Raw genomic sequence first — 24,984 nt, 5'->3', positions numbered from 1 at the left:
AGTTACGGGGAAGTCCGGAAGCGCTGCAGTGCAGGGAGTCAAAGAATAGCGTGTCGTCGCGGACACTTGAGCGGCCTGGTGCGCGCGGCTTCGCGGGCCACTTTCCGGACACTTGAGGTCGTGTCTCGCGGCCGGGCCCTGCTGCCCCCGGGGGTAGTAGACTGTCCTGTTGGCAGACATCCGAGGCTCCGAGCAACAGAGATGTGCAGTCTTATTCTCCGAGAACATGACAGAGATGTGTAATTGTGCAGGCCTCCTCCCTCTCCGTGATGTTTTGGAATTCGCAGGAACTTCAAAATAGAAAAAGTTCAATTTGGACGCAGCCGTAGGAAATCCTGCGAATCCAGTTCCGTCCAAAGAAAACCCTGATAAATTATGGCAGACCGTTTTTAATGGAAGGGAGCCCAAGGCAAAAAAATTACTGCGAAAAAAAATGCCAAAATAAGTGACCCAAAACTAGGGAAATTTTGGGGGGCTGGTTTCATTTTTTAAGGGAATTTACGCGGCTAGTATAGAGATGAGTGTGCAGTCGAGATACAACTCGGACATCAGCAACGCTCAAGTTGTTTTTCATGGGCTACATTGCAGCAACTAGGTTGGGCCTTGATATATATTTAAAGCGAGACAACCCCTACAATGGAGCTAAACCTGGCAGTATTCAAGTCTCACAATCCACGGAGTACTTTATTTTCATTTTTAGATGATTGTACTACTGTATTAGTATTACTCACCTGTTACACGAAATTTAGTGGTGAAAACACTAGCTAGATTCCAGATACAAGAACCAAGTCCAGGAAGCAACAAGCTGCCACCATCAACCATTCTTCTACCTTGACACACTGGTCTGAAGAGGCAACACACTTTCCACTTCAGCTTCCTTTGCCGCAGCGGACCGATCCGCAACAATCTTTGACATCCCAAACATCTGAGCAACACAGCGTAAAAGGCTTGATATAAAAAGAGAAAGGGAATGCAGAATGAAAAATGATGCTAAACAGTTGTCATCGCAGCTACCTTCTGAATGGTCTTCTTGAAGCAGGTCTTGTGCTCATCCATGGAGGCATTGATGAACTCGTCGATGTGGTCTTTGACATCTTCGAGGAAGGTAGCATCATCGGTTTTCTTCTTCCTGCACGACGACATGGCAGGGTTTTTGGTAACAGATGGGCGTGAACCTTCAGGCTGCGTATTGCTTGAATCCATCTCTATACTGAAACAAATCAAACAGGGAAGAAGTTGATATACATATTCCCAAGAAGAGATCAGGGTATTATGGATATCAAAGCCAACTTATGCATCTCTGCAGCTAGCGTACACACTTTATCAGGAATGGATATGTATGTTCATTACGTAAAGAACATATGCATCTGACATATTTAACTATCTGAAGCATAAACAAAAATGAGCATTATCTACTTGAGAAAAGAAGACGCTCTCCAAAGGCTTTAAATTGAGATTTAGTTGAGTGCAACACAGAAATCATGCAACAGTAACAATAGGTGTTTTTCTGTTTTCCAACCAACATTTTCCTGCTCTTATGTCTATTTTTCCACAACAAATTGTAAAATAAGTTCAGCAAAGCACAGTTTAGCAACCACAAACTGAGCCTACAAGAATTAGTAAATATAAGCAACAATAACAACTTGATATCTAGTCTATGAAACAAGCTGTTTACATCCAAGATGCACCAAATAGCAAACAGAACACTTTACAACCAAGATGCATCAAAGTTCAAATAGAACACCTATCACTTCATTTGGAGTAACTTCATAGTACAGTGAAATGTAAAATAACAAGTATGTGCAGGACAAATCAATTTAAGTACTGTAGTTCTTTTGCTAAATCATGTAAAAGAAGAAACCAAACATTAAAGTCTTGTTTGGTTGTTAGGGAACCAATTTAAGTACTGTAGTTCTTTTGCTAAATCATGTAAAAGAAGAAACCATAACAGGTTGTGGATGAAAGCATTGCACACATAAATATTAATGGTTTCTACAATGATTTCCATTCATGTGGAGAATACACACAATGATAGTTTGACATGATAGAATTCCAGCAGATTCTTGAAGGTTTCAAGGGATATCTCCAGCGAAAAAACTCTCCCAGTGTTTGTGAGAGAATCATCTACTGGAAACTACAATGAAGCATTCATAGTGTAAAGTTAGATAAAAGATATGTCAGCCTGTAGATGGATGCTACAATTTTGTGACCTGTCTCAGTTCTAAGAAACAACTTCACAAAGCAGATGTAAACAAATTCCATGACCTATCTCAGCACAATGAAAACTGACTACTTCAGTTGATGCCTATGGTGCCCTGAAGAATTGTGCTTAATAAATGCACACAGAAGCACCAAAAAGGCATTTTCAGTTTTATGCTAGAAGCAGCTCGGTTAAGAAATGGACACAGATTTCTCTAGTTAGGAACAAGTGAGAATCTTTTTTTTAACATATGTTCCTACTACACACGCTTTTCTGCAAAAAGCACAGATACAACAAAGATTGAAATTAAGAATAAGTTTGATCTTGGAAAATCGCAGCTCTACACAACTACACACGGTCACAGATAACAAAGGAAGCAAGGCCGTAAAATCGCACAGGAATTAGCAAGCGGCAATAACAAGACAAGATTGATTCGAATAACATGGAGATCAGAGCAGAAGCTTTATGTTTCTATCAATTATATTTGGCTGTATCTTATCCTAATATATATAGTCGGTGTGCATCTCTCAGCAAAGAAACTTCTGGGAGGATGATGTCCAGAGCGTTTTCCATATCGATAATGGAAGCCAGATCAATGTGGTTTCAGCAGAGAGCTTCCATGGTTAGTAGAAATCGATAATGGTCTGCTAAAACCTTGTGCACCTCTCGTATGATAGTCTCACCAATGAGTGCGAATTGCGTAATCAGCAAGAGGAACAGTTTTGATTGCAAGGTAACTGACAAAGTAGTTAAAGAAGGAAATTACTTCTGAAAGAACAAAAATGGAAGTCCTCTAAGTGCAACGCGTAACTCTGAAAGATGGCATATATGCTTTGATGCAACTACAGGAGCTAGAGATAGAGAACTGCAGAAATTAGTTTATGGTTATCCAAAGGCCTCCCTATCTAGTTAGCCTGTCAGCTAAAATATACATGGTATGCTTCATTGTTATTGTCCTGTTAACTCGATGGTATTATTTTGGTGCAGTTCAATTCAGGTTTTTCATTCATTTGCCAAGAGGATGTTGATTAAGTTGTGACTAGAGAGCAGAGTTACGTTGAAGCAGTTCAAAACAAGAAATAAGAACACATGTAAGAAGGTTCAGGAATTACATTGGCGCAGTTCAAAACGAGAAATAAGAACACATGTTAGAAAGTTCAGTTGTCACTGTGTTAATCAAAAGCTAAGAAAAACTTCAGTAGTATCGGCTCAGGTATAAACTATGCACATTAAGGTATTGAAAATTATTCCATGCTCGTGCTGAATATTCAGATTTATCACATGTCATATGTGCAGTCATCTTATATAATATCATCAAAATTGTTTCCCTCTATCTTACATAGATTGCTTGTACGGATGATAATTCAGACATTCATTGAATACAAGAAGGCAAAAGAAATAGGATAGCAGATTATATAATATTCAGACATCTAACCCTCGACTTGCAGAATAATAAACCAAACATTAAGCACAGTGTCTGATTAAATGCATGTGAAGCACCAGACTGAATTATTAAGCACTGAAACATGTATAACTTTACTGATTCAGAATTTTCACTACTCCGTAGTAAACATTGCCTAAATGTAGCCGGAACTGGTTTTCATCTTTCCCCAACTTCAACCCGGGCGAAGACCAATACCTTGGGAAATCCAGAAATAAAATTTTGTGTAACGCCACAGGGGAATTTCGCCGAACAACTAGCGGGCATACTGTTGACCTTGCGTCTGCGTTTGCAGCAGAAACAAGCTCTGCTCTCGCTTTTACACAAAAAAAAAGACAAACAATTCTGCATATTACCGAAAAACAAGCTACGGTCTCGTTTTCCTTTTTACACCCCCACGCATCGTGCATTTGTGCCCTAGGCGGACTGCCGCCTATGCAACTTCACACCCCGTGTGACAGCGCACTGCGAAGAGGTAAAGAGTTGATCGATTGTTACCTTGGACAAGCTGCAAGGATTCCGGGGGAGAGGGCGCCTGGCTCAGACCGACGAGGAAGAGGAGATGGAAATTTCAAGGGATCGGCCAGCAGGCAGCAGCCGAGAGTTTCCTTTCCTGGAGAAAAGGGGGAAGAGGGTCCGGTCGTTTCTTTTTCTTTTTTTGAGAAAGAGGATGCTCGTTTCTTTCTTGGAGGCGGGTAGAGGAACCAGGAGAACTTTTTTTTGTCGGAATTATAGCTACCAACGGGCCCGACGTCTGCGGGAAGCCCCAAAGCCCGGCGGGTTTGGCCCGACATAGACTTAATCGGGCCGGGCCGGCCCAAGGCGCCGGCTGTGCCGAGCCTGCGCCTGATCCTCAGGCTCCCGGGACGGCCCGATTAGAAATATTTTTTTAAGACTTAAATACACCGCGTGTAACAAGAGTAGAATAAAATCTCGGTCTCAGCGTCGAACCAACAACTTTCCTTTGCTGACTACAGGAGCAACCGAATTCTTGTGTTGAGTTATGGAAAGAAGCCCATCGTGTTCCATCTTCGATGGCTGCCATGCATAAAAAGGCTGTCGGGCTGTGCATTTTCACGTACTTTCGGGCCCATCGGGCTTTATCGTGCCGGGCAGGCCCAATTTGTGCCTGGGCCGTTTGGGTCGGCCCGGTCCGGCACCTTTAAAGCTAGGCTTCACCGGGCCTCGCCCCGGGCCAGACCCGTTTAACCCAAGCCGGGCCAGTGCCAGGTCGGGCCGGCCTGATGGCTCCTATAACTGCGATCGATGTGAGGGAGAAATGGAGTACAGGATAGGAGAGCGGTATGTTGGGCTGGGCTAGGTTTAGTTGGGAATTGGGTTTTGGGCCAAAATCGTATATTGGCTCTATTTTGTGTTTAGATCGGGTATTTGGGCTGTTCACTTAGCGGGAATTGACACCCGAAAAATGTGTTCGGTTTTCGGGCTTCGGTTTTTCAGGTTCGATTCGGGTATTTGAGGTTCGGATTCGGGTATCGGGTTTTGTGACCGGCCTGAGATCGGATGAGATCTTGAGAACCGTGTAAGATAACCATAGACCACATCAGTGTAGTAGTATACGCAAGAAGTTCAAAATAGCTTCAACAAGTAAAAACGGTTAATATCTGACTTGTTGGTGTTGGATTACCCAATCGTAATTTTGATAATCTGGTATCAGCCGGACAACGCTCGTACCATGTTCTATATCGTATCCGACCGATAGTTATTTCTCTTCCCGTATCTTGTACCGCCGAATTTGGAAACGCCGCAAGGAAGAGTAAGGTTGCGCAAGTGTGATGATCAGATTAACCGTTGATGTGAGACGGGATGCAAGGTTCCTACATCAATGGCAAAAACCAAGCAATATTTTCACTTTTAAAGGTCCCGTTTGGAACACAGGAATAAGAAAGAACACGGGGATTGGAAAAGAATGTAGGTGTAAACCAAAGGAAAAAAAAATTCAATACTCTGTTTGAAACGCAGGATTAGAAAAGCATATGAATTTTAATTGTTCTTACCCTAAAATAGTTCTGTACGAGCATAGTTTGATGGAAAATACACCTGCTATTGGCATGCAACTAGCTTATAGCATTGGACGGTAGACTCGAAAAAAATAACTTGCAAGTAGAAGAGGCTTTGAGGATGTGTTTATTGTTCTGGTCGAAAAAATAACGAGCCGATGTGTTTATTGTTCTGGTTCTTTCATTTTATTTTTTCTAGGAGAGGCTTTGAGGACTACGGACTGAATGAACAAAAGAATAAACTTGACTCACATTGATTCTTTGCACGGGAATGAAAAAAAGAGCTCAGAGCCAATGTTTTGTTTCATGCATTTTTCCTATGGAATCAGCTACAAAGGAAACTTTCCTTTACTTCTCCTACGTATGGAGCACGCACAGCACCAGGTTTCTCAAGAATCAACACCTGACAATTGTTTAGTCAGGTGGCGGGAAGGAATAACCCAGTCTTTTCCTCAGAAGCATTTAGCAAGTACTCCATATTGGATTTGGTACAGTGAGAAAAGAGAGCTGGGAAGAGAGGCATTTTTTACAACTTGGAATCTGATAGTTGGAGCCCCCAAATAGTTTATCGGGCATCCCAGAATTGCAGCAATCTGTTCACTTTGCTCAACGAGATCACATTGCACAGAGATCAAGCACATCAAAACGAGATCACCATGCACATGGATCAATCACCACGAACGAGATCAGAGATAAAGCAGATTCCTCAGTCATTCCATTCAACAACGATCAAACTCAAGAACACAATGTCCACCAAAAGACAAAACAAAGAGTACACGAAAACAGAATCAACCAGGACGCATCATAAACTCTCCGAGCTGATGATACGACGCAACTCTCAGGTCACCATTGAACGGCCTAGCTAGTGGACACTTTTCTCGAAGACGATCAGTTCAGGACTCCCTTCAGTGAGACTAACTGCCCCTGGTGCTGGCTTCGCCGCCTTCGGAGTCTCATCCTTTGCCTCCTCAGGCTCGATCTTCAGCTTGTCAAACTCCTGCCACACATCACGAAGAAGAAACATATTAGCCGCCAGATAATTTCGTCATACGCAGCAGCAGATTAGTAGAGCAAACTGAGTATTAAAAAAAATATGTATCATCAGCAAATAAGTTAACAGATCACAAGCAGAACCGTCATGGCCAAAGCTTACATTCCAAGATCTAAATCCAAGAACCATGTGCAGAGCAGCACTTGCACCTCAAAAACATGATCTTAGAACCATTACTGAGGTCTGGAAGATTTGTCATCATTTAGAAAATAATCACAACAGAGAGATGGCATCAGAACAAACTTTTCCCGACCAAGAAAGAGGGGTTAGTGCTCAAGAACGCTAATATACACAAACAACAAAGATTTCCAATACAACACGAGTATACTTCAGCACGCAGATTTTTTTTTGCAAAACTACACCTCTCTAAAATTTCTGCAAGAACAGAGACTGAAAATACTACTGCAAGTAGTTCAAACTTCATACAATTAGGAAATACAAGCATTGTTTGCTAGATCAAGCTATCCGGATGTTTGCCACCTATCCCACGATAATCTGCCCACAAAAGCACTGGCATATTCTCCAGAATCTAGGTGCATCTCCGTGCATGAGAAAAAAGTGCAAGAAGAACCTATCAAATCGCTACTATATCAACACTACACTGACTTGCTGTCGACTTAAATAGTATTCATGTAACAAAAACCTCATCAGACATGCGCAAAGACTTCCTGCAGACAGGACAAACTCGAATGACTAGTAAAGTATACACATGTTTGCCCGCAGAAAAAAAGCAGAAGGATTTCTACAAGAAAACGCATGGTGATCGCCCCTTCATCCATGATCCATACGAAATGGTAAAATCAAAGACACGTCACCATCCAGGCAACAAGGCGTGACAAATTATACGGCTATGAACTACACACATAAAACAGAAGAAGTTAGCAAATCACTACTAAAACCCCCCCAAAATAAACAACAACATGCACTAACTTGCTGCTGATTTAAATAGTACTCTTGCAACAAAACCTCATCAAACATGCGCAAAGACTTCGTACATACTGGGCAAAGTTGAAGGGCTAGTAATTTCGTGTGTTTGGTAGGAAAATGAAAACAATCCAATTTCCAGAAGAAGATGCAAGCTGCTCACCTTCGTCCATGATCCATAATAAAGGGAAAAAATCAAAGCAACGTCACCATCTAATATTTGGCAACAACGTGTGTTGAGAAATATCAATGCATAGTTGAGAATATTCTGGAATACCAGATAATTGGAGAGTGTTGAAGATTAACTATGCATACTTGAGAAGTCTCTAGAATACTTTGGATAACTAGAGAAGATATTTACAAGGAGCATTCTAGTGAATATGAGAAGATTAGAATATTTTAGAAGTCTTAAGAGGTTACTTGAAGATGGTTGCTATTTACCATGAAAGGTCCTAGGGTAAATTTCAAGAATAAATGAGAATTCTCTAGAACTAAATACTTGCAGAGTATTTTTAGAGAATTGTAGTAGAATGTTTAGTATGTACCACATGGTGTTGTGTACAACTATAAATAGGCTTGCTTCCCCACCCCATAGTGTGTAACACAACCAAAACAATAAGTAGTGTATCACCACATCAAGAAGAGAGTGAGCTACCATGGAGAGTTATATGTGTAATAGTAGATAGCCACTACAAAGACTATTGTACCTGTAAGAATATTTTCAATATTCAGTATGGCCCATGTAATTTACGGAAATAATTCTAATATTAAGACATCTAGCGTGATGATTACTAGAGGTAAATGAATTAGAATTATGGGTTTAAATGCCCTCTTCTCACCCTTTTAAAAGCAATAATATTAATCAGATATGTGTATGCATAAAAGGTTAATGCAATGCATATCAGTTGTCTTAATTGTGTGCATGCAGTTAAGGGGTGCTAATGGCCGGTATATGAGCACAAATGGTTGGGTCGATTCAATGGTTGTGTCTCCTGGAAAAGGTGTGTCTCATGCATGCAAAATCACGTGGGCACTTAGCCTCATGCTAATTGCTGGCGGTTGCTGCAATTGGACGGAGTATCGTGACTATTGATTAACGTTGATTGTAAAGGTTGTGCCGACTGTTCAGAACAGACACGTCCTTGGAAAACATCGCTTCGATGCGTATATATTGTTAGCCCTTGTGCATTCTAAAAGGCATGCGAGTATCCGAACAGACTTCACCGGTCGGATGGAAAAGGAAGCCCGCTCGTATGGTGAAAGGAAATGATGCACGCAGATTATAGACATACACATTATATATAGTGTCGTTCCCTGATCATCAAGGGAACTCTAAATGAAGAAGGAAGAGAGAAAAGAAAACACTCTACTACAACATTCGTGATCATCGTCTACTACGTCGATGATTTCGGTGATTCCTAACGCATCATGGAGGCAAGGTATACTCTATTTAGGAGGTTTCTCATGGTTTTATGAGATGTAAGGTATGTAGATCAAAAATACCAATTTGGTTGAATCAAATCGTGTATAAATGATCTTGGATAAAAGTTTCCGCATCATGGTTTTTCTTACAAAGTTTCCATATCACGATTTTTCTTAAAATTGGTATCAGAGCAAGGTTTCTTGCACTTTTAGTTCACCGTTAAAGTTTTGGTTCTTTGATTTTTGTTGTCTCTGATTTTGTGCCACGCACTAGATTGAATTCTGGGCGTAATGTTTTTGTTCACATTATTCTCGTGCAATTTCTGTTCTTGCAATGAATATGCTTTATGCGTGTCAAGATCTGAGCAGGACAAATTAAAGTCTATATTGATTCTTTTAACTTCTGCATCGAGGAATTAAGAGAATTAATTGTTGTCCATTTTTGGTTTGCTTTTATCTTGAAGGATTATGACAGTTGGTTCATCGCCAAAGTTTTCTTGCATAAAGGTGATTTCAGTTTGGTGCTAGCACGTGCTGCATGTTATGCTAGCATGCATGAGTAATTTATTTCTGGCAAGAAATCTGGTTGATGGAATTTTCGGTTCCTTGTTAATTTGATCCAAGGAAGTCATGGCACATACGAGTTGCATAGCGCGAGTGTGCTATACAGCGAAATGTATTAAGGTTTTACGATATCTCATTATCGATTACACATGATGGCAAAAAGAAATGTTTTGGGTGCTATAGTGTATTGAGTTTTTGAGACGAAATGATTTATTCTTCATGAAATCTTTTATCTCAACCATGCATGAGTGTGACTTATTTTCTCACAAGAAGTACGGTCGTGGAATGAATTTTCCTTCACATATTTTGGGCCATTCTTGGATTATTAAGTTGCATCACTGAATTTATGTGAGACAAGTAAAGTACAGAATCAAACGTAAGAGCTTTGCTATTAAAGTTACAGCAAGAAAAGATTATGTTTGATTATTATAGGAAAAGAAATTATGTAAATAAATTTCTTTTATTAGGATTTTTTTTTTGTCTCAGTTATGTATGCTAGGTTGCCGGCTGATTACCAGAATGATGTGGCTAATTAATGAGGGCATGCTTGTTCTTGAGATATAGAAAATTACAGCATGGACGTAACAGTAGAGATTAATTTTTGTGAATACATTATTTGCACTCACGCTAATTATCATTTGTTAGATGGTTAATTGACCAAGTTCTTGCACACAAAGTTATTTCGAGATTAAGACGTTGTCAATTAATTGTTTATACTGAAAGGAAAAGATATTTTGTTGCAGTCATGGTGAAAACTTCTTATGTGCAGTGGAATTCTGGAAATGTCATTTACTGTCCTCTCTTATAATCTCATGTATGCATCCCGTACTTAGCCACACGTGAGATTTGGTGTGGCGGCGATGTTTTAATCGATGGGAGAATACATATTAAGGAGATTAAAACTATAAGAATGGATGTAAAATTACCGCAAGAGGTTAAATAAATGTATCTTAAATACATTAAGTATTTGCACTAAGTGTTATTCGTCGATTAATGATTATTGGCTGAATAGTTAAATGGAAATTTATCCACCATAAATCAGTTTGAGGTTTCATTGTTTTATTCAATTAAATGCTTACTGAAGTGAAAGCTTGTTAGTTACCAAAGTGGCCGGGCTTTGAAAGTTGTAAAGCACTTGATTGTATATTTAAGATTGCCGAGTGTCTCGGCTTAGTCGAAATTATGTTCGACTTAATTAAAGCTCATCAATAATATGTCTATATAAAGAAACCTGTTTTGTCACCAAAGTGACCTTGCTTGGTTTCTAAACATGTTAATGATATTGTGGACTTCATCCATATTATGTCTATATTAAGGAAAGCTTGTTAGTCACCAAAGTGGCCATGCTTGGTTTCTAGACATGTTAATGATATTGTGGACAATTGTTTTTATGCATGGCGACGCTACTAAAAGAAATGGCAGCACTAAACAATTGAGTTCATTAGTTATGATGTTAGAGAGTTCACCCAAAGGTGTTCCATGGCATTAAAGAGACAAGTGTTGTACTTGTGGGAGTGTGCTTGGATATCCAAAGATAACACGCATATTCATTTGAAGTACGATTGTTTTTGTCTACAGAAGAATAATTTTAGCATCAACTAAACATGTATTTATGTGCCATCCAAAGATGACCTTGAATACATAATAAAGTTAATTGTTTGTTGAAACAATTATTAATAACTCAAAGCATTAAAGAGTGGATATGAAGAGAAATATGGTTCACAATTATCGTAATTTCATACGCAAAGACTCCAAGCGCAATAATAGTGGGAGTTTAGTGTATGAATATAAATGTATTATTATTGGAATATTAAAATGATTTCAGTATAGAAATTATTTATTATTTGGTATTGACAAGGCACCAAAGAATTCTCAAGCATAGAAGGTTATGGGCAAAATTAAAGAAACTCATAAAAGAGTGGGAGCGGTCAACTATGGTATGCTTTGAGGCCAATAATTCTTCGCTCTTCTAAAAGTGACAAGTATTTGAAATACTAAATGTTACTTGTCAATTATGGGCAAAATAAAGGTGTCAATTGAGTATATGGCTATTAATGTGAAATTAGAGAATTTGTCGACTATGGAAGCTCGTGACAATTACGTCGATGTCAAATTGATGAGCATTACAGCAAGTCCTTGTTAGCATTTTCTATGATAAATGTGATCATAGATGTAACGATATACTCGAAAGATTATATTTGAGACTTGAGATTTCAATAAAGGTTATTTTGCCAAATACTTTGTTATCCACATTTCGAGTATACATTAACGTCTAGTGGAATAACAAATACAAGTTAATGGAAATTTTCTCCTTGATGAAATTTTGAGTTGGTCGGACCATGATACATGGAAGAAATCTTGTTGACAAAATAATTTGAAATCGCCATGATTCGTTTTTTCAATTCAATTAAGTGTGGCTTGTTTGATTCACTATATAGTGAGCTCGTACAATATAGTTTTGAATCTTCAAGTCATTACACAGGCCGAGTGGGAGAATGTAAGAATATTTTCAATATTCAATATGGCACATGTAATTTACGAAGATAATTCTAATATTAAGACATCTAGCGTGATGATTACTAGAGGTAAATGAATTAGAATTATGGGTTTAAATGCCCTCTTCTCTCCCTTCTAAAAGCAATAATATTAATCAGATATGTGTATGTATAAAAGGTTAATGCAATGCATGTGTCTCATGCGTGCAAAATCACGTGGGCACTTAGCCTCATGCTAATTGCCGGCGGTTGCTGCAGTTGGACGGAGTATCATGACTATTGATTAACGTCGATTGTAAAGGTTATGCCGACTGTTCAAAATAGACATGTCCTTGGAAAACATCGCTTCGATGCGTATATATTGTTAGCCCTTGTGCATTCTAAAAGGCATGCGAGTATCCGAACAGACTTCATCGGTCGGATGGAAAAGGAAGCCCGCTCGTATGGTGAAAGGAAATGATGCATGCAGATTAGACATACACATTATATATAGTGTCGTTTCCTGATCATCGAGGGAACTCTGAATGAAAAAGGAAGAGAGAAAAGAAAACACTCTACTACAACATTCGTGATCATCGTCTACTACGTCGATGATTTCGGTGGTTCCTAATGCATCATGGAGGCATCAAGGTATACTCTATTTAGGAGGTTTCTCATGGTTTTATGGGATGTAAGGTATGTAGATCAAAGACACCAATTTGGTTGAATCAAATCGTGTATAAACGATCTTGGATAAAAGTTTCCGCATCACGGTTTTTCTTACAAAGTTTCCGCATCACGGTTTTTCTTACAGTACCAACATTGTGATAGTGAATAAAGTATTGAGTTCCCACAAGTGTGATATCCCAAATAGTGTAGGTCTTCAAGAGTGGATGTTGGGGTCCCCGTCAGTAATCACTACAACGCATGACAAATTAAACAGCTATGAACTACACGCATAAAACAGAGGAAGCTAGCAAATCGCTACAAGAAACCCCAAAACAAAAAACAAAAAACAACATACACTAACTTGCTGCCGATGTAAATAGTACTCTTACAACAAAACCTCATCAGACATGTACCAAGGCTTTCTGCACACAGGACAAACCCCAATGGCTAGTAAAGAGGAAAAACAAAACTACTTATGTGAGAATACGCTTTCATCACCGAACAGGGAGGACACGAGAGGAGAGGGGATGGGGTGTGGTGAGAGGGCAAAGATTCATTACCGATCCCAAGCCGGCCTTCTTCTTGGCGTAGTCGCGGGCAGCGCGGAGCCTGTTCGTGATGTAGTTCAAGTGCGTTTTGCCGGTGGTGTCATTGAGCTGCTTGAGGTACTTCTTGCAGCATACCTCCGCCGCAGTCATGGACTTCTCTTCTGGCCCAGCCACCGACTTCTTCACGCCGTCCTCCTTCACCGCCACCTTCATGGCGTTGTCCTTCTCCATCACGCCACCAAACGCCCAACCGCATAACCCCTCGCCCGGATAGAAGCCTCGAGAGGAGAGAGGATAGAGAGGCTAAGGAAAACCAACGGCAATAAGCTTTTGTTGATCTGGGCAGCAGGTAATGTTGTGTGTCCGCTTTAATAGTCGAGCGCTGGCTTGGAAATCATGGAAACACAGACGGCAATAGCTTGGCTGACATGTAGGTCACGGTACTCTACCCTTTCACTGCCATGCGGGACAGACGAGGTTCCGGTTTCTAAGGAACGAAGCGCCACGCTCTCGTGCGTTAGACTGACTAGTGGGCCAGTGTCCAGGGTTTTGTCAGGGTTTTTCCGTCTGCTGCTGCTCTCTCTTTCTGCACGAGAGGAACAACTTCTCAATCAATATTCCCCTTTCCGCTTTTCTTGGGCAAGAGAATCTCGGAAAGTTCTCAATGACCTGCGGGGTCCCAGCTCACAAGCTTCTGCCAGTATCGTTATTGTCTGACGAGGCAGTTGTGAGACAAGCCTCCCCCATGATAAGCAATCAGAGACTTTTGACCAGGAATCCTACTTGCGTGGTAGTATGACCTCACAACGTAGGATAGAACCGCGACGCTACCTTTACTGAAATCATGACAAGCTGGGCCCAGTCGGCAGTCGGTGAGTTGAATTGGGTGCAAATGGAAAGAGGAAACGCAAAAATTGTGGCTAGGTTCGAGCCCCCCTCAGTTGTGGGGCCATCTGCACAACAGACTGGCGGTCCATACAGCTCAGGTTGTACGTACCAAATAAAGCGTGGGCCTTGCGTGGAGCGTTTGGAGCGTCCAATCTTGCGTCAATTGCCAAGATCGAATGGATCCGTTTAGGTCTAGTTATTCGGGTTTTACGACGGTGCACCGTTTCTTTTGGAGACATGTTCTGATTTGTACTCCGGATGAATGAACTCCATGTTACAATTACTTTTGTTAATTTGGCATGTTAATTTTCTTTTTTGTAAATTTGAACCGATCAGCATGATGGGCACGGGCTGCAGCTCTGTGGCCCTCCTCTCCAAGAGTCAGATGTAAGGCAAGTTGTGCTCCACACCGATTAACATAAGAATGCATAAACCAAATGATTACAAAGTTCCAAATATCAACTAAAAGGAAAAAAAATAGACATGGCAAGTGGCTGGACACAATATGTACAACAGCTAAGAGCATCTTTAACAGTAACCGTAAAGGGGCGGGCCGAACTCCGTTTTCGGTTTTGGGCCAAAAAAGGGCTTGAGCAGAAACCGAAAACAGGCCCGGCCCGGATAAAACAATTCGCCAATTCGGGGAACCGAATCACCACCTCTGCAGCTCGGAGGGGGCTTTTCGGTTCCAAATCCGAAGCCATCTGCGCCGCGAAACCCCCTCCTCCGCCGCTGCCACCCCCATCTCCGGCGACCCCGACCCAGCCAAATTCGAGGCACAAGACTCCTCCCCCCACCCCGCAGCCTCCGCCGCCTCTACCCGCGGCAACACTAGCGCGACGGAGATGATTCCGCCGCCCGACGTCGACGAGTCTCCATGGGACGTCACTTCGTCGGAAGACGAAGAAGAGCCCAAAGAGGAGGAGAACGACCCCATCGAGCAGGCGAACAATGCCTCCTAGATCACCCTCGTGCTCGATGACGTCCGTCGCGAAGCTCAGGATTAGGCGAGGGTGAAGATGGCCTTCCAACTCTTGCTCGTAGGCGAGGACGACGAGGAGGTCATCTAGGCCATGCGAAGTCTGAGAGGACGATGGTGCAGGAGGACTTGCGCCGTACGGGAGAGTTCACCATAGACATGTGCGAAGCCGTCCGCCGCTCCAAGACCAGAAGGTAGGCCGGTGACGAACCCCCTCCCCTCCCCGGATCCATTGTATTTAATGTTGGAACTTCGGTTTAGTTATTAGATCTATTGTATGAACTTTCGGATCCATGTATGAACTTTAAATGTTTAAACCTAGTTCATGTGTTCGTTTAATTAATATATACGAATGGAATCGGTTTGTTGCTAAATATGACGAGAATCACGCGAGCATCTTAGCTTTCAAAATGTTCGGATTTTAGTTCGTTTCTGTTCTGCCCCGCAGCGTTGTGTATTGAAAACAAGAATTCAGATCAACAGAACTCGGCTAGTTCGGGCTGGCTATGTTTGGTTACTGCTGGAGATGCTCTAACCCTAACGCTAGGAATCGCCAAGAGATTGTCACCACACAAGTTCCATGTCAATGAAGGAGAAAATCAAAAGTGAGCGTTAGCTTAAGGACAATCCCATGAACCTCATTGGTCCTCACCTAGCTCATGCATGATCACGAGGGATACGGATTCGAAGGCCGTGGTCGGCGGGATGGAGAAGCTTAAGCAATCTGCAAAAAAATAATGGAACTAGTACGTCGAGGGCGAAAGTTGCATGTTAGATCGCAATCTCAAGTTGCCGATTCACCTCGTTAAATATTCACTCAACCGGGTTGAGGGACAATCGAAAACCAATCCAACAAAATTCAGCTTATTGAAGCGTGTACTAAAGCTTCTATTGTCCTAACTGACAAAATTGAAAAATCGTGCAAGATGATGTGCTCGACTCCATTCACAAAACACAAGGCATGCGTTGCGATACAAGCGAGTGAGTGATCATGCGTTTTCAACGGAATCAAGGGGAAATTGAACCGAAATTTGACCATTCCTTGTCAATCCCCGCCGGGAATGACATAACCGAACTAGCTCTTCGGTTGCAACAATACCGGTGGGGATTGAGAGGGATTTGAGGAAAGTTGAACTGGAATTTTAGTTTTCCCTGTAGATCCCCGCCGGGTGGGCGTAACCGAATCAGGCGTAAGTGGGCGAGTACACAAATCCTTATAAGGACCACCAACTCTCGTTTAGAATTAAAGAATTAATGGTAAAGACTAGCAACAGCAGTATTCATATGGCATGTAACTAAATTCGCTGAACCGCGTTGTGTGATCAAATAGACAGCTTTAGAGGAAATCGCTCAACGATGAGTCTCGGGCTGTCGACGTTGCCACGTACACGGTCATTGGTCAACCGTCAAAACGGTTGAGTAAACCAGCTCTAGTGACGATCTATTCTGAATTCCCACTTCGTACGTGTGTCATATTCTAATTCTAATCAACTCGAGAAGGCTAAAGGATACTTGGAATCCAAGGAAGCGGCAGAACACTCAACAGCCTCTGAAATCTGAACCTCTCTAGTAGTCTACTGTTGACACTCCTCAAACTGAACTCTGAAAGATAAGAATTGGAAATGGCTTCCACCTCCGACAACTCACCATCGTTGAAGGTACATCCCATCCCTTTTACCAAGTTAATTCATCAATTTTCAGCTACCGGATCTCCCCTGACCCTCTTGCTTAATTCCTGCACTCCTCGAAGGCGAAGATCATACTTGGGTCGTCGTCGCCGGCGCGCCGCGAAATCATGTCCAATATGGGATACGAGTTCACCGTCGTGGTTAAGTTCCCAGACTCATCTCTCGTAGTACTAGTTTCTTAATCTGTACTTGCTGATCAGAGTGGCTTGGTTTTTTGTGTTGCCAGATCGCTGACATCGATGAGAAAGCCATCAGGAGGGACAAGCCGGAGGAGCTGGTCAAGGCCCTGGCCGAAGCCAAGGTATGGTCATGGCGGCTGGGACAATACAATCCCCAAATGTTCTTCCTTGGCTATAAACTTGTGATACAGTATTGGGGTGTTTCTTGATTGGGAATTTGGGACTGCATATAGGCCGACGCAGTTAAGCTGAAGCTTCATGACAGCTCCACTCGAGACAGCAGAGACCAGCATGCACTTCTGATAACTTCTGACCAGGTATATATGAAAATCAACTAAACTCAGTTTCAGACATAAACCATAGCTGCTCGATCGAGCTCTGTCTGTATCTGCGTGGAGTCTTAAACCCGTGACCGTTCCATCAATTTTCTCAATTTTCCGCGCGTCGGCGAAGGTTATGGTGAGCAAGGGGATTGTAAGGGAGAGGCCGACAAACACGGACGAAGCCACAGAGTTCATCAATGGTAACGGGCTTTCCATGGATGTTCTTGTGGATGCGCGTGAGATACTGAGATGCAATATCACTGTGCATATATATCGCTAACGAAATGTGTTTGCGCCTGGTTTTATGATTATGAGTGACAGCGTATTCGGGTGATCGAGCGTTCGCTGTGAACTATGTTCTCGTGACCAACCTGAGCACCGGAGGCAGAAAAGGGGGATGGGATATACCCGAGGTAGCTGCATTTCCGTCTGAACTTGCCGCTGCTTCCACGAGAAAAATACAGATTGCAACTCTACAATGATTTGGTTATGCACTTCGTTTTGCAGATTCATTTTCACCACATACCGGACGCGTTCATCGAGGAAGTTGTAAGTAACCTCTCGAACTACAGCCTAATTCAGAAGAGATTAATTCTATTTTCCATCCATGTATGGTGTACAGTGTACTACTCCGTTTACCAAAAAAACAGGTAAATAAGATCGCATATCCTGGGACGTGTTGTAGGTGAAGCAAAGGGACATGACCTGCGTGGCTGGGGGGCTCAAGCTGACGCATCCATCAGTGTTGCCATTCATCAAGGAACTTGTGAGCAAACTATTTCCGGTGACCCTTGATTTTCTTTCTTTCTCTTTTTGCGGGGAGGTGACCCTTGATTTTCAGTCCTTGGCGAGCATGGTTCGGTTGTAGTACTCACTCCGTTCAATAAAAATGTCTCAAGTTTGTCAAAATTTGAACGTATCTAAACATTACTAGCGTATAAAATGCATTCAAATTTAGTCAACGTCGAAACATCTTTTGTCGTACAGAGGAAGTAAGTCAAATTCACTAGCTTGTCTGAATGATTCCGAAGCTAATTTGATTTTCGTGGTGCCAGGTTGGTACAACGGACAGCGTTCGAGGGCTTCCGAGGGAGCTCACCGAGAAGCTTATTCAAGAATCGATGGAAGCAGCATAGTACTCCTAACAGTTGGATCTGCTGCCAAAGTTGTCGAACCTATATGTCGGTTCCAGCTGTTAATGAATAACCATGGTTGTAAAAATGATGTATCTTTGTCAAATTTCTACAAAGGGATAAACGTCTAGAGGCCCGTCATTGTATCTACACTATGATCTTGTCATCTGTTTATCTCTTTCCTAATGTCGTGCCACGTTGTGGACCCAACCCTTTGATTCAGCTGCTCCCTTACTTTCCCCAATGCATCTCTCTCATCTCTTCCCAATTCCCTCTCTCTCTCTCTGCCATCTCCTGGGCGCGTTCCTCGATTCTGCCGCCTCTACCATGGGCTTGGCCTCCGCTACTGTGGGCTGTGAGCTGCCATCGACTTCCTCCTGCTCCGCCGCGGTGGCGCAACCGCCATCGCCTCCCCGTTGGACAAGCTGCGGCTGAGCATCTCCTCCTCCGCCGCAGCCTCAAGTACTGCTCCCCAGCGGTGCTCCACGTCTTCGGCATCAAGCCGCCGCCTATGTCTTCTTCTTCGTCCGCCTCACCAAGTTGTGCCTCCACAACATAACCCCTGACAAGGATTTCGAGATGCACATCACCTCAGGGCTCCCCGTTCCACAAGACCACTAGGGTACTATGATTGACGATTGATGAGGTGCTTAATTGTATCCTCAGTGAGTATTGATTTTTTTTCTAATGGGCTTTTTTAGTGCTAACGTACTAAGATTTAATGGTTAATGTATTCCTATTTTTTGTGCATTGATGTACAAGGACTTGATATTAAAAATTGACAAGGCACTTTATCATGCACCAGGATAAACTTCCGAACGAGCCTGTACTAAGTATTGATAGGGATTCCGAGTATTGACGGCGTACTTAAAATTGACAAAATACTTGTTATGTACCAAGATATACTTACATAGGTGACGGTGAGTACACTTGTACTCAATTTAATTACCATGAATCATGATGTACTCACTTTGCTATCAGCGAGCACGACCTTTAGCACCGGCAAAATTGTACTAAATTATCATGTATCATCGGTAAGTACCGGTGAGTACATCAATAAACGAGCAACTTACCATCATTTGTTGGGCATGTACCTGGGTCCGCCACGAGCAGCATTTCGACCCAGCATCTGCGCCCCTACTGCCAAACAAGCTATGGCTCCTCGGTTGGTTACTTGTGAATGATTATGCTACCAATTGTGGTTTATGAAAAATAAAAAAGACATAAAAATACAGTAAACTGCTATGGGTATATAAGTCCCGGTGAAGTTGTTGTTTTCACGGGATAGAAATATGGAATAGAAATGATATATGGTGTTTCTGATTTTTCTCTGACAAAAGGAGCATTCATATGAATGATGAGGATAGGTTATCCATAAAATTTACAACTCTTCCAAACAGGGGCTTAATTCAATAAATATAATAGGCAGCTTTTATTAAAGAAGATCGTTCGAGGAAGAGTCTCAGGCTGCACTCCGCTCCACATTGCCACATCACCGGTCATTGGTCAACCGTCAAAAGAGCTGATCGACTTGCTAGCTCTACTGCTCTAGTAATTATCTGTTCTGAAGTCTGAACTCTCACTTCGTATTGTCATATTCTAGTTCTAACCAACTCAAGATGGCTAGGGATACTTGGAATCCAAGGAAGCATCGGAACATTTAACAGTCTCCGAACCTCTCGAGTCTCTACAGTTTCCATACTCCAGGGACCTCAAGAGAACTCTGCAGAGAATTGGACATGGCTTCCATCCTCAACAACTTCCAATCTTTCATGGTACGTACCAGACTACCAGTCAACGATCTTTCTCATCACTGCCATGTTCATTTCATCAATTGTCAGCTACCGGATCTCCTCTGAGCCTCTTGCTTAATTCCTGCGCTCCTCGAAGATCATACTAGGGTCGTCGTCGCCGGCACGCCGTGAATCCTGTCCGATATGGGATACGAGTTCACCGTCGTGGTTAAGTTTCCAGACTCACCTCATGTAGTGGTAGTTTCATTTATTTTAGATAATGGAAGCTTTATTATCGATCTCCGGCGGGATGTATACAACCTAAGTGGTAGTTTCATAGTAGCATGTATTTGCTGTATTTCTGATGAAGTGGCTTGGTTTTTGTGTTGCCAGACCGCTGACATCGACGAGAAGGCCATCAGGAGGGACAAGCCGGAGGAGCTGGTCAAGGCCCTGGCCGAAGCCAAGGTACGGCCATGGTGCTTCGGTTTGGACAATACCATTACCATGTTAAGATCTGTTTCGTTTGCTATGAACTTTTGATAACGTGGGTGTTTCTTGATCGGGACCGTATGTAGGCCCAAGGCGTTAAAACTGAAGCTTCATGACGGCTCCGGTGAAAATCGAAACAGCAGAGACCAACCTATCCTCCTGATCACTTCTGACCAGGTAAGCACATCAACACAAACCAGTTTCAGGCATAAATCACAGCTTAGCTGCTCGAGCGTAATTTGTAGCATTAGCGTGAATCCCAACACCGTGATTATCCGATTGATTTGTGTGCGCGCATTGGTGAAGGTTAAGGTGAGCAAGGGGATTATAAGGGAGAGGCCGAGAAGAACGGAGGAAGCCAGAGAATTCATCAACGGTAAGGAACTTTTCAGGCATGTTATTGCGGATCCACATGGCTAACAAGTTACTTCTACACCTGGTGTTGTGGACTTGTGGCAGCTTATTCGGGTGATCGAGCGTTCGCAGTGAACTATGTTCTCGTGACCAACCTGAACACCGGGGCTACAAAAGGAGGCTGGGACATATCCGAGGTGGCTGCATTTTTTGTCCTTACTGTCGCTTTCCAAGTTTTCTCTGAGAAAAATAAATAGTGTGATGAATCTATAATGATTTGGTTATGCGCTTCCGTTTGCAGATCCATTTTCACCACATACCGGATGCCTTTATCCAGGAAGTGGTAAGTAAACTAACTGAGGAGAGATCACTTATCTTTCTCAAAGGTCACAAGGTTGCATATCCTGGCACGTACCGTAGGTGAAGGAAGGAGGCATGACTTGCGTGGCTGGGAGCCTCAGGCTGATTCATCCATCAGCATTGCCATTGATCAAGGAACTGGTGAGCAAAGAATTTCCAGCGGTTCCTGATTCCCTGTCCTTAGCGAGCATGGTCTGATTGATTCCACCACTAATTTGATTTCTGTGTTTCCCAGGTCGGTACCGCAGACAGCGTTCGAGGGCTTCCGAGGGAGCTCACCGAGAAGCTTATTCGAGAATCGCTGGAAAGCAACTTAGCATAATGTACGAGTTAGAGATCTGCAGCGAAAAAATTGCCGATTCTATACGTCAAGTTTGTTGATCTGTTAAAGAATAAAGGGCTGTAAGAATGGTGTATTTCTGTTTTTTTAGGGGTATGGTGTATTTCTGTTGGATGTTCCCAAAGGAACGATCATTATTTATCATCTCATGCACTTGCAGGAAAGCTTTGAGCTCAATTCCATTTTAATTCGTTCTCGCCTGTCAACTGTCGCACCGTAGCCACATCTTTTCGGAAGAAGAAAGAAAATAAGCACAAGCCGGCCCAAGACAAGTTATTGGGCTTTCTCCGCCGTCCATTCGACCATTTCCTGCCGTTAGGTTTTGCTCGCCTGCCGAGCCCACTCCTCCCTCCCGGTGGTGGCCGCCCGCCGGAATCACATCCGCCGCCCGTCGACGGGAACATCCGACCGGCCTAATCTGCCCGGACCACGCCGTCCCCATATCCGGCTTCCTCGAGCAAGTCTCGTCCCCTAGCCCCGCGCCGCCGGCGCCAGCGACGTCTCCCACCCTGTCGTCACCGGTTCTCCGCTGCTCCTGTCTCAGGTTAGCGCTCAAGCTCTCGCTTCCTCCAAATAGAATTTAACTGATTTTATGGTTGCTGTTTTAGTGCTACTCTGTTCTGAACTGTGATGTTCAAGTTTTACTCTCTGAGAATTTATGCAAATTCGCCACTAGATTTGTCTTTGTAAATTCTCATACCTGTACAAATTCGGGATTGGAGATGTCGTTATCATGCCTCCTGTGCAGATTGGAATTACGTATGTGCATGAATTATGTCCACAACAGCTTATATGGCATTGCATTCTGGATGAGAATGATTCATGCTTTTTGTCTAAACGTGACTAAGATGTTGGGCACGTTTTCTGTATTTATCTGGGTTGCTACAGAAGGTGTATAAAATTGTCTTCTAGGACACCATTGTACTTACAGGTCAAAAATCATAACTTCCTCCGACCCAAATTAATTGACGCAGCTTTTTTTCTCCAAAATGAGCGAAGCTACACACTAAAATGCGTCACCAAATCTGACCAAAGTTGCGACAGTTAATTTGGATCGGGGGGAGTAGTTTTATTCATGTAGCTACTTTATTGCTGTAATAGTATGACAATCGTATTCAAGGACTATAGTTATAGTTGCTGAATGATTTTAGTTTGAGACTAATCTATGAACACTATATAACTCTGTGGAATCATGTCTAGTGTGTCTTTGTGTGTGACTTTGTGTGAGTTAGCGATTTCAGTATTTCGTTGATGTTTAGATCAAATGCGTTGCTCAGCTTCTCAGTAAAGCTAAAGATATTACAGAGGGAGACTGGATAACCAGTTTTACATGAAAGGAATACAATGTGAAGCAGACCTCACTCAGCAGCCATCAACAAAGAAAAAGAAGCACAACAGGAAAGAAACTACACCAAATCTTTATCTGATCCAACACTCTACTCCTGGACTAACTTCATTGGAACCTTTCAACTTCGAGCCTGTCTTGACCTGACTAATCAGCCAATCCACCAGTGTCCATTCCCCTGATTTCAAAAGTCTCTCCAATGTTGTAAAGTGAAAACAATCTTACACATAGCAACGCTTGGATACTCATTCAGTAACAATCTTGTTGTGATTTTTTCAGAGAGTTCGACATACAGATGCAAACCTATTTGGTCATAAATCACACACTACCTATGTTTATAAGCTCACAAAAAAATTGACAGTCAGATGAGACCCAAATAGAATATGTTCAGTATGAACCAATTTCTCCATACAACTGACTTTCCCTTGTAAGACTTGCCACTTGGTGTCTAACCTGAAATACTATCTAGTCCCTGTTTTGAGATAAGATAATTATGTTGTTGTGAATTCTACTTGCCCTCACCTCTGGTAGTTGTGCCATTCTCATTATTTAGTTATTTCAGTATGAATTATCGAATTGGTACTTTTCATCCTACGTGAGCTGAGATTATGGGATGAATCCATACATATTCTGTCGAATAATTTACAGTGTTCTGAAAAGAAAAGAATTGATTCAAGTACATTGTTGATTGAATTCCCAATACTGGTGGTATGATTGTAATCCCGTTTGTTTACATGAGTGCTCATTTGTCTTATTAACCTGATCTCCTTCCTTTTTGTTAAGGTAACTTGGAAACAGATATTTCGTTGTTGGAAAAACTTCTCTTGTTTTTACAATGGAAGCCAAGTTTTTCCGGTTTCTGAAGCTCGTTGGAGTTGGCTTTAAAGCAAGGACAGAGCGTGAAGGCCGTGAGTTGTTTCTGAAACTAGGCTACAGCCATGAGGTGCAGTTCACTGCTCCACCTGCCGTCCGTGTCTTCTGCTTTAAACCAAACATAGTATGTTGTACTGGTATTGACAAGGATAGAGTGCACCATTTTGCTGGCGCTGTTCGAAGCTGTAAACCTCCAGAAGTGTACAAGGGGAAGGGCATATTATACATCGACGAGGTCATAAAGCTGAAGCCAGGGAAGAAGCAAAAGAAGTGACAGATGGATAAACCTCCCCAATTGACTTCTATCCAATCAAAATGCCCCATCACATTTCTAGTGCCACCGACTTCCATGTGGCCGGTTTTCTTGTGCAGGGTTATCGTTGCCCCAGTACCATGCTGGAATCTGTAATACTCCCCATGCGCCTGTACTGTATGACATGCATACCATAGGGTTGGATCACCACATTCAAACCTTTTTGTTTCATTTTGAGCTGGCTAGATTTTTTCAGTGTGTTTGCTGCAGCCACTACTCTATCCATCCTTTTTCTAAACACCGGCTCATTGCTTGTTATGAACTTTTGTTCCAGATTTCCAGACCTAGAATCTGTGGTTCTAGACGTATGATATGTGCTGGTGATTTTGCTAAAGGTCCCGCTGGGAGTTGAATTATTGAGCTATGAGCTAAACTTGCATCCGAGATAGGGAGGTTTTTTTCTGCCAAACCAACCAACATAATTTTATTCCAGCATAAGCTGACGTTCATTTAATTGTAAAGAGAATCCTAGTGGTCACAAGTTACAGATTGTTGGGTCATTTGGACGCATTACTTTACTGAGCTTTGGCGTTATGTTGTTGACCAAACCAACACCTCTTCCACAGATAACTGCAAACTTTTGGTCACATTAATAATCGAGTAAATTGTCTGGTAGTAATAACGGTACTTATTATAATTCTACTGATATGAATTATAGGAAATGGATTGGCAT

General features: G+C 42.3%; 2 protein-coding genes and 1 non-coding gene across 4 annotated transcripts; 2 read left to right on the top strand and 1 right to left on the bottom strand.

The window, feature by feature from the left end:
* Window positions 1-582: 582 nt before the first annotated feature.
* LOC100841996 lies at window positions 583-4,333 on the bottom strand. Of its 2 annotated transcripts, none has more exons than XM_003560384.3 (3): window positions 4,140-4,333; window positions 1,015-1,210; window positions 583-925 (listed from the first exon to the last, which is right to left on the bottom strand). In XM_003560384.3, the coding sequence occupies exons 2-3, from the start codon at window positions 1,201-1,203 to the stop codon at window positions 827-829; spliced, it is 288 nt and encodes a 95-aa protein (XP_003560432.1). In that variant the 5' UTR covers window positions 1,204-1,210; window positions 4,140-4,333; the 3' UTR covers window positions 583-826. The 2 variants fall into 2 exon arrangements, with proteins under 2 accessions (XP_003560432.1, XP_010230663.1); XM_010232361.2 differs by having other exon boundaries at window positions 1,015-1,205.
* A 12,303-nt stretch (window positions 4,334-16,636) lies between these two features.
* LOC100839260 lies at window positions 16,637-21,924 on the top strand. The gene is made up of 17 exons (XR_002961670.1): window positions 16,637-16,836; window positions 16,929-17,006; window positions 17,093-17,167; window positions 17,279-17,362; window positions 17,499-17,568; window positions 17,690-17,781; window positions 17,876-17,917; window positions 18,054-18,134; window positions 18,424-18,503; window positions 19,203-19,209; window positions 19,307-19,353; window positions 20,628-20,702; window positions 20,813-20,903; window positions 21,033-21,277; window positions 21,382-21,423; window positions 21,501-21,581; window positions 21,676-21,924. It is a non-coding gene; the product is annotated as an uncharacterized LOC100839260 (transcript).
* A 159-nt stretch (window positions 21,925-22,083) lies between these two features.
* On the top strand, window positions 22,084-24,645 carry LOC100838346 (60S ribosomal protein L6, mitochondrial). Its single transcript, XM_003560374.4, has 2 exons — window positions 22,084-22,324; window positions 23,909-24,645. Exon 2 carries the CDS (start codon window positions 23,961-23,963, stop codon window positions 24,270-24,272), a length of 312 nt encoding a protein of 103 aa, XP_003560422.1. The 5' UTR covers window positions 22,084-22,324; window positions 23,909-23,960; the 3' UTR covers window positions 24,273-24,645.
* The last annotated feature ends 339 nt before the right edge of the window (window positions 24,646-24,984 follow it).

This window comes from Brachypodium distachyon, chromosome 1 (genome assembly GCF_000005505.3).
Source record: "Brachypodium distachyon strain Bd21 chromosome 1, Brachypodium_distachyon_v3.0, whole genome shotgun sequence".
In the NCBI taxonomy this organism is placed as follows: Eukaryota; Viridiplantae; Streptophyta; class Magnoliopsida; order Poales; family Poaceae; genus Brachypodium; species Brachypodium distachyon.
Note: the sequence above shows the minus strand (reverse complement) of the source record. Positions and strands in the feature narration are given on the sequence as shown.